The sequence below is a fragment of the Canis lupus genome, chromosome 1 (assembly GCF_003254725.2).
Source record: "Canis lupus dingo isolate Sandy chromosome 1, ASM325472v2, whole genome shotgun sequence".
Classification (NCBI taxonomy): Eukaryota; Metazoa; Chordata; class Mammalia; order Carnivora; family Canidae; genus Canis; species Canis lupus.
This window is the reverse complement of record NC_064243.1, coordinates 103,654,265-103,664,048: the sequence shown is the minus strand read 5'-3', so window position 1 is coordinate 103,664,048 and position 9,784 is coordinate 103,654,265. Positions and strand designations below refer to the sequence as shown.

The 9,784-nt window shown below is 44.3% G+C and overlaps 1 protein-coding gene across 1 annotated transcript; it reads left to right on the top strand.

Moving 5' to 3' along the window:
• The first annotated feature begins 1,899 nt into the window (after positions 1-1,899).
• Positions 1,900-6,389, top strand: DPRX (divergent-paired related homeobox). Its single transcript, XM_035699663.2, has 3 exons — positions 1,900-2,038; positions 2,970-3,124; positions 3,942-6,389. The coding sequence occupies exons 1-3, from the start codon at positions 1,900-1,902 to the stop codon at positions 4,290-4,292; spliced, it is 645 nt and encodes a 214-aa protein (XP_035555556.1). The 3' UTR covers positions 4,293-6,389.
• The last annotated feature ends 3,395 nt before the right edge of the window (positions 6,390-9,784 follow it).

The following is a 9,784-nucleotide window of genomic DNA, read 5'->3' as shown; positions in this document are numbered from 1 at the left end:
CCTTACTCTAAAAGAAACGCACTTAATTTTTTTTCCATTAAATATGTTTGCTATAATATGATGTTTGGTATATAACTTTCACAAAGTTGTGGTAAGATGGTTTACTCCTTGATTAGCTAAGATTTTGTCAGATAAAAAAATCAACCCTGTTGATGTGCAACTTATAATACAGTCTATTCATTTTAAGTGTACCCTTTAGTATGTTCTGACAAATGTATATGCCTAGGAATCGCCACCCCAATGGAAACACAGAACATCTCGATCACCCTAAAAAAAGGTCACATCCCAAGTGTGGTCATCATCCCCCACCCCCATTCCAACACACAAAACAAGGTCTCTACCACTAGCCTCAGGCACCATCTGATCTGCTTTCTCACCCTACAGATTACTTTTGCCTGCCTGGGATTGCTTGTAAATCTTTGTGTCTGCCTTTTGTTCAGCATGTTTTGGGGATACATTTGTGTTATATGTACAGTGGCTCATTCTTAATAGGTGAGTGCTACTCCACTGTATGAATACAACATAATTTGGCTATCCATTCCTTGCTGATGAATATTGGGATTTTTTTCTCCCCAAACTTTTGGCTACTATGAATAAAACTGGTAGGAACATTCACATATAAGCCTTTGTATGGACATTTTTACTTCTCTCACCTACCTAGGCAGATATCTGAGAGTAGAATTGTAAGAACATTGGATTATTTGTATATTCTGGACACGAATTCGTCTGACACAGGTGTTATGATATTTTCTTTCATCCTGTGCTTGCCTTTTGAAGAACATCTTAATTTTGAAAAACCCAGTTCATCAATTTTTACTTTTATACTTTCTGGTCTTGACACCTTTGCCAACCCAAGGTCTCAAAGATTTTCTCTGTTTTCTTCCAGAAGCATTAGACTTTGTTTATGCCTGAAGTCTACCTGTAGTTCATTTTTGCATCTGATTCAAGATGAAGGTTGAGGTTCATTTTTGTTTCCCATATGGATATCCAGTTGATCCAACACCGTTGGATTTCTTCTTTGTCTCATGTTTGATTCAGAAATGTGTTTAATCTCCAGACACTGGGGGAGAAATGTTAATCATGGTGTTACCAACTTCTATCTTAACTCCACTATTTATATTCAGATAAATATTTTGTATGATTTAAGTTATTTAAAAATTTTTGAGCCTTGGTCTGTGGCACAGCATACACTATCTGGATGAATGTTCCATATACAATGGAAATAATGTAACTTCTGCCATTGCTGGGCATAGTGTACTCTAATATAAATCAACCTGCTCGTAGTATTTTCATAAAATTTCCCTTATCTCAAGGATCACAGCCCCGCACATCTGAAAAGTTTCCTACATTTTGTCCAATTCTGTTCTTTAAAATCATAAATAGGTGGTGGATTTTCATAGAAAAAAATTTTGCATTGACCATGACATTTTTATGCCTTAATTTATTAGTGTGGTAAATTATTTTTTCTGATATAAATATCTTTTCCCTTCTGAGATAAAACTTACTTGCTCTTGTATATGTATTTTAAAAACAATCTTGGGTCAATTAACATATTTTAATGACTTTTGAAACTATTTTCATAAGTGAAATTGGCCTATATTCATCTGTTCCCTTTTTTTTCTGTTCTTTATTTTTTTACCTTTCCTTATTGTCCTTAACTGGTATGGAGTTAAGGCCACGTTGAACCTGGGAATCTGGTGGGTGACTTTGAAACGGATCAGAGGAACCTGGGGATAGATGGATATATGCATTGTCTTGAATGTGGATAGGACTTCATGGGGGTGTCAATATACATATAAAATGTATTGAGATTGCACACTTTAAAGGTCCTTGCCAAGAGGGCCTTGCCATAGGGGATGCTCAGTATGAGTTCCCCTGGAACAAGTGATCCAAAAGACCATGTCCAAGACAGAAAGCACAGAGACTTTTATAAACTCAGAAGTGGCATCCCATGGCATTTTCTGTACTTTACTGGCCATAAAGACCCGAGTTGGGTATCCTGTTGGATGGAAGTTTACAAAGGTGTTAACACCGAGAGGTGAGGATCGAGGGGTGCCATGGTGAAAGTACTGTGTGCCTGGGAGAATGATATACTGTGTGTGAGAGATTCAGTGCCTTCCTTGAAGACTATTTATGATAGACAACATACGCATTAGTGGAGAGTAGAGACAGGGAGAAGCAGGCTTCCCACTGAGAAGGAAGCCTGATGCAGGCTTGATCCCAGGACCCTGGGATCATGAACTGAGCCAAAGGCAGACACATCACCCACTGAGCCACCCAGGTGGCCCTACACTTGAAACTTCTGAATAGCCTGCTTCTCCCTCTATAGCTCCCCCTGCTTGTGCACTTGTGTCTCTCTCTGTCAAATAAAAACTTAAAATTTTGAGAGAAAGAGAACAGCCCCAGTGGCTCAGCGGTTTAGCGTCACCTTCGGCTCAGGACGTGATCCTAGGGACCGGGGATCCAGTCTCATGTCAGGCTCCCTGCCTGGAGCCTGCTTCTCCCTCTGCCTCTCTCTCTCTCTCTCTCTCTCTCTCTCTCTGTCTCTCATGAATAAATAAATAAATAAAAATTTTTTGAGAGAAAGAGTGAGAGTGATCACAAGCAGGAGGGAAGGGCGAGGGAGAAACAGACTCCTTGCTGAACAGGGAGCCTGCTTCTCCCTCTGCCTGCTGCTCCCCTGCTTTACTCCATCAAATAAAATCTTTAAAAATTAATTAAAAAATAAAAACTTTTCTAAAATTAAATACATGCATACATTAACTCTTTTCTATGCTGAATATATGGAAGAGCAACTATGACAAAATGAGGCTAAGGACACATGACAGAAGTTATCCAGGCCATGCCTAAGTATTGGGAATCTTAGTCACTCAATGGCCAAGCTTGACCTCGGTGGAGAGGGAGGGGAGGTCAGGTGTGGAGGATAAAATTGTCTTAGCTCCTCATCTGTGCCTTTTTCTCCTTCCCAGGAAAGCACCAGAAGCATTCACAAAGGAAACGAACAATGTTCACTGAAAAACAATTGGCAGATTTGGAATGCTTGTTCAGTAAGAACCCATATCCCAATCCCAGCCTTCAGAGAGAAATGGCCTCAAAACTGGAGATCCATCCCACAGTCCTGCAGGTTGGAAAATAAAGCCCCACCTTGCCAAGCCTCCTCCCTGGAAGACCCTTCACTCAGAGGCCCTAGGACAGTATCACTCCAGTCCCCGAGACTCCACCCAACTCCTCCCCTGAAACCCTCTCTCCCAATCCCTGGAGCAAAGATCAGGACACTTTCTGTAAAGGATCAGGCAGTAAATATTTTCAGCTTTGTGGCCCATATGGTCTCTGCCAAAATTATTCAACAGCATGAAAGCAGCCATCAACAATATGTAGACACATGGATGTGCCTTCTACATTCCTATAAAATTTTGTGGACACACATTTGAAGTTCTTATAATTTTCACATGTCAACAAATACTCTTATTGTGGGTTTTTGTTTATCTCTCAACCATTTAAAAATGTAAAGCCTGTTGTTTGGGGTACCTGGCTGGCTCAGTGGAAAGAGCACATGACTTAATCCTAGGGTCATGAGTTTGAGCCTTATATCAGGTGGGTGTAGAGATAACTTTAATATATAAAAACTTTAGGGGGAAAAAAAATCTGTTCTTAGTTCATGGGCCATACAAAATCACAGCTGCAGGTCAGATTTGGCTATAAGCCTAAGTGTGTTGACCTGAGTCTCCTGTTCTGGGTGTTCTGATCCCTGCCTAACTTCTATCCCCACCACTTCTCATTTCTGTTCCCTCCTGGGCCCAGGCTGGGAGAGTTTCCAGCAACCGGATCTAATATGGAACTAGCTGTTCTCACCTAACAGTACCCATGGTATCAGGTAAAATGAAAACCTCTAGAATTTCATTTGGATTCATCAACCCATTGGTCCTCTCTTTGCTCCCTAGGTTTGGTTCAAGAACCACAGAGCAAAACTCAAGAAAGCAAAACAGCAATTATCTGCGATGGAGGTCAAGACCAGCTATTCCAAGAGAAATACAGATGCACCTACAGGATCCCCTCATGGTGTCTGCCCTGCTTCCCTGGTTTACACGGATCATCCGATACCTTCCTTCCAACTCAGCATATGCTCCAATTTTAAGGCTCTCGCAGACCATTCTGTTGGCCACAATATAGTCCATTTTGGCTGCTGCCAAGATCCTAACATCTACTCCCTTTGTCCCATTATGGAATCTCCTATTCTTTCCACAGGCTTCACTACTGATTCTTTTGGTTCTTCATCTCCACAAAGAAACTAATGAAAAAGTCCTATACTGTAATGATTTGCAATAATTCCCACACAAGAGACAAATACAAGATCTAGAGCATGGACGCATTTCAAAAACATGCTCCGTGAAAGAAACAACACAAAAGTGGAATTGAGTGGAAGAGGTGCTAAACAAATTTGTTGAGATGGGGATGTTTTGTCGTAATTACGATGGCAGTCACCTGGATGTGTACATTTATCCAAAGACATGGAACCGTAATACACCACAAAAAACCAATGATGTGACAGGATGGAGGCGTCAGCCAATGCCATGACGGTAATTCGGCAATATATAATATATCAAAACAACACACTGTATACCTCACACTTGCACAATGTTGTCTGACAAATGTATCTCAGAAAAGCCAGAGAAAGATTTTAATCATATTTTTTAATTCAGTTACATCTATAAAAAGGGACTACTAAGGATATTTTTCCCCTGCTTCTTTGTCTTCATGTTTTCTCTTCATTGTTCAGCTAAAAAGACATAGTCAATGTCAGTAAGTGGCAGTTGGCTTATTTTTCAACTTTTTGTCACCTCCAACCATCATTTTATGTCTTGCTCACTCAAATATCTCCATTCCCCCAATCCTCCAATTTTTCTTTCCTTTTTTTTCCAGCTCCCTCTCTATTAATGACAATGGAAATACCCCAAGCCCTTCCAAAGAAGCCCTTCTGCTTCCTTCCAAACCCCCGTCTCCTTGTGCTGGTAGCATCTGAATGAGTCAAAGGTCATCAGTTAACCATGGGCTTTGTCAGGAACGTGGGACTGAGGCTGCCGGGCTATGTACTTGTTATACATCAGAGCTGGCCTTGGTGCTTACATGCAGGGAGATGCCCGGGAGGTGGCATACTCGTCCCACACAGGTATCCTGTGTATCCCCCAGCTGCCTGGCTGCAGTGCTGAGTTCCTGGCATCTCTAGTCCACCCTGAGCTTCAGAACCTGTGTGCCCTATGGTGAGCCAGAATTCAACCACTCCCCACTTCCCAACCTTTTTCTCAGTGTGTGCTCCCCACCAACTCGCCCCTGAAGAAACAACTGGCATGCTCCCAGGGTATAGCTTTAGGAGGATTAGTTTCTCTCCCTCTCCTCTTCCCCGCCAGAGACAACCATTCCGGCATGTGCCATGTGTCTCATCCTGTGGCATGTTTTTACACCGTATGCTCTCCTAAGACATCTAGGACACCCCCACCCCGCAGCCTAGAAGGAACCACTGCTGCTTTGACTTTGGCCATTCAGAAATTTCACATGATTGAATCATTCTGCAGGAACCCTTCTGTGTGGCTTCCATCACTTACATGTTCTAAATGAAATTCATGCATATTGTAAGCAGTCCGCTGTTAACATAAGGAGTACTGGTGTAACAGTGGTTCTCAAGCAGGGGTGGGTTTTGCACATCTGGTGACATCTGGCAGCACCAGGAGGCATTTTTGGTTGTGGCACTGGGGAGAGGAGGGTGCTGTTGGCATGTATCCAAATGGATGCTGAGCATCTCATAATTCTCAGGTCAGTCCCCCCACTACAAAGAGTTATCCAGCCCAAAGCATCAATGGTGCCAAGTTGAGAAACTCTAGTATAGCCTGACAGACTGGACATGCAAATGGACAGGAGCCAGAACATAGGTGAGAACTCTGACCCATAACCTCTGTAGCAGTCAGTTCAAAACAGCCCCAACTCTCCAGGACCACGTCAACGATGGAGAACTTCCCTAATGTTTGCCCCATCCTCACTTTCACCTAGAATGAACCAGAAAAAGCCAAATGTGTCCCCACAGCCAATCACATAGGGTGCCCGTAATTAATTAGGTGATTAGGGTGTTATTGCCTAAGTCTGCTACTCCCACCATCAGCAAAGAGTTACTTCTGCTTGGGGGACCTCAGCAATCATCAAATAAAATGACAGCTGATGGAGAGTTGGATCCATACAGAACCACAGGTTAAAAACTAATTCTTGGTCAGAGTGAAGAACTCTAGAGCACCTGGGTGGCTCAGTGGTTGAGCATCTGCCTTTGGCTCAGGGTATGGTCCTGGGGTCAAGTCCCACATCAGGCTCCCCACAAGGAGCCTGCTTTTCCCTCTACCTATGTCTCTGCCTTTCTCTCATGAATTAATAAAATCTTTTTTTAAAAAAAAGGATGAAGTCTACATTCTTGTTTATTCCAATAATGAAAAATGAGTTCAATTATTCTTTTTGGGGTTAATTTTTTTCTCAGTTTCACATGGAATCCATGGATTTTTATGCCTTCTTAGAGGGCAGGTATCCACTGATTTCCTGGGACCAGAGGGCAAGCTGAACATGAGTTTCTTCCTGCTTCCCACCCCACCCCAGGTGCCACCAAGTAGGTTTTCAAAATGTATTTGGAGGAAAGAAAACAGGAGAGAGAGATTGGTCAGGTCAACCAGAGGCTTTCTAGTGCCTTAGGATAAGAGCCCTGCCCTGCATCTAAGCCCCTCCTACCAGACCCTCGAGGCCAAAACCTGCAGATTCCATAGAGAACACCTGGGGAGCTTTCGAAGCCCAGGTTGCAGGAATGGAAGACAAGTGGTCCCAGAAGCAGCTGTGAATTAACCCAGGATTGTAGGTAAACGAGAGTCCAAGCTCCAGAGACACACCACAGCCTGAATGCTCCAGAGATGCACCTCTTGAGAAGACTCCAAGACATCCCCAGACGGAGGAAGTCCCTACGGTGAGGCGAAGGGGAGGGCTAGGGCGCAGGGTGGTGGAGGTTGAGGGCCGGCGCCCACCAGGCAGGTGTGACGGTGGGACCCCCCAGGCTGGGAGGGCTCGGTGCCCAACACCTTCTGCACCCCTAAGGGTGGGAACACTTGGAGACTCTGAAGCTGGGCTTGCATCCTGCCTTCTGACCCCTGGCAATGAGTGGAAGAGACCCATCTCCACAGTGGGGACTTGGTTCTCCTGTTGTGGGTGTTCACATAGAATGTGTGCTCAGATGGCCTCTCCATCACCCCAAATGGGGCCAATGTTCATCTCCACTTACTACTTAGCCTGTGGCTGAACTTCCAAAAAACCCAAACCACAGCATATGAACTCATGTGTGTCTGTGTGTGCATGGCTTCTTTCACTCACCATCTCACTGGTGAGACTAATTCATGTTAAAGGGAGTACAGCATTTAAAATTTTTTGAGGGGCACCGGGGTGACTCAGTCGGTTAAGTGTCTGACTTTGGCTCAGGTCATGATCCTAAGGTCCTGAGATCAAGCCCCCAGTTGGGATTCCAGCTCAGCAAGGGGTCAGCTTCTCCCTCTCTTCTGCCCCTTCCCCTTGCTTGTGCACAGTCTCTCTCAAATCAATAAATAAAATCTTTTTTTATTTTTTAAAGATTTATTTGTGTATTTATGATAGACACACACAGAGAGAGAGAGGCAGAGCCACAGCAGGAGAGAGAAGCAGGCTTCATGCCGGGAGCCCAACGTAGGACTCCAGGATCGCGCCCTGGGCCAAAGGCTAAACCGCTGAGCCACCCAGGGATCCCCTAAAATGTTTTTTTAAAATGAAATCAATTTAACAAAATTTTTAAATAATAAAATTTAAAAAAAATTTAAAAGACCCTTGGTAGGGGCTCCTGGCTGGCTCTGTCAGTAGAACATGGGATTCTTGATCTTGGAGTCATGAGTTTGAGCCCCCTGGGGTACAGAGTTTACTTTAAACATTTTTAAATCTTTAAAAAATAAAAAAAAATAAAAGAGAGCTCTTGGTAAACCTAATACTAGGTGATATTCAAATTTCCCTGATGGTCCCCAAAGCACCTTCTTAAAATTGATGTGGGGTTTGTGAAGTTTTTTGGGGGGATGTTTTTTTGGTGCAGAAAGGTGGTTTTATTAAAGAACAGGGATAGGGGGCACCTGGTGTCTCAGTGGTTGAGCACCTGCCTTCGGCTCAGGTCGTGATCTCAGAGTTCCGGATCAAGTCCTGCATCAGGCTCCCCACAGGAATCCTGCTTCTCCCTCTGCTTATGTCTCTGCCTCTCTGTGTATGTCTCATGAATAAATAAATAAAATCTTAAAGAAAAAAAAAAAGCACAGTGATAGGGCTCGTGGTCTGAAGAGCAGCCAAAGCCGATTGGTTTTTTGGTTTGGGCTTTTAAGATTTCATTTACTTACTGAGAGACAGCACGAGCAGGGCAAGGGGCAGAGGGAGAAGCAGACTCCCCACCAAGCAGAAAACCCGACTTGGGGTTCGATCCCAGGACCCCGGGATCATGACCTGAGCCAAAGGCAGGTGCCCCCAAAGCTAGTTGCTTAAATCAACATGCAAGTAATATTGTGTCAGGGCTTACAAATGCATGGAAACAACTTCCACCATTACTAGCTGGATAGCTTCCACTTGTACGAATGTTTCCTAGCCAAATGATCACTAATAGAATAGCAAAAATTGACAAGGCAATAGAATCTGTACAGGAAATATAATAATGGCTGTCACAAAGTAAGCTTTCAAGGAATATTCTAGAAAGGAAAGAATGGTTTCCTAGCATCTTCAGAATGAGAGCCTTTTTTTACATCAAATCCTGCTGCATCCCTTTCTACCACTTTCTAATTCTGTCTTTCCCCAAACTGTCTGATGATAAGAGCTGCTGCGGGAGAGCTTCTGCAACCAGACTCTAGGACGACTCCCCTGAGGAGGCTCTGAGTGTGTTACAGGTGTACATGTGTGTATACAGACACGTAGACATACACTAACACGTGCCCAGGAACTCTCAGAAGCTCTTGTCAAAATACGGCTACTCACTTTTTTCACTTAGTTTCACAAGTACACCGAGCTCTGTCCAGTCTTTTCCTATTGCCCCAAATTCTCTCCTCACCGACCGTTCCCTTCTGTCCTTTCAGAGCAACAGTGGCTCCAGAGGGAGCTTCCTTACCATTCTACGTGGATCATCTCCCCATTTCCAGACCCACCCTCACTTTTCTGATCACACCTGCCACCAGTAATTATTTCACTGGACCACTTGTCACATCAGATTCAGAGTCCACAGGCTCAGAGAGCGAGCCTGTTAGTTCTGGGGGCATCTCCAAACCTACCCAAAAAGCTGTGCTTGAGAGGAGAACCAGGGACCCCGGGGGAGCACTGAGTCATGGAGAGGGGGCATGAGTGAATGCAGGGCCCCTGGGGGAAACCACAAGGGGCTCCACAGAGGGGCTCTTCTTGGAGCACGTGGAGAGGAAATTCCAGAGCAAATCATCAGGGTGAGTAGGACTGGGGAGATTAGGGATGGAGAGGAGTCTGGGTAGGTGTGGGCCGTGACCCTGTGACTGGTGGACTCAGTCCTAAGTATCTGTGGCTCCCAGCAGACAGCTGTCATCATAGCCAGCAATGCCTGTGTCTGCGACCGGTGCCCCTAGCATAGGGTTTAAACCCTCTTTGCTGGACTTTTCTCACCTGATAAATGGGAATAATGATCCCCACTGAGAGGACAACAGGACAATGTGGAATCCCATGAGAAGCACTTAGGAACATCCCCACACCA

What these genes read in the sequence shown, in the direction of transcription:
- DPRX (XM_035699663.2), top strand. Translation starts at nt 1,900, where the DNA reads ATGTCCAAGACAGAAAGCACAGAGACTTTTATAAACTCAGAAGTGGCA. An exon ending in AAAGGTGTTAACACCGAGAG is followed by an intron (nt 2,039 to 2,969) that starts GTGAGGATCGAG and finishes TCTCCTTCCCAG; the next exon opens with GAAAGCACCAGAAGCATTCA. An exon ending in TCCATCCCACAGTCCTGCAG is followed by an intron (nt 3,125 to 3,941) that starts GTTGGAAAATAA and finishes TTTGCTCCCTAG; the next exon opens with GTTTGGTTCAAGAACCACAG.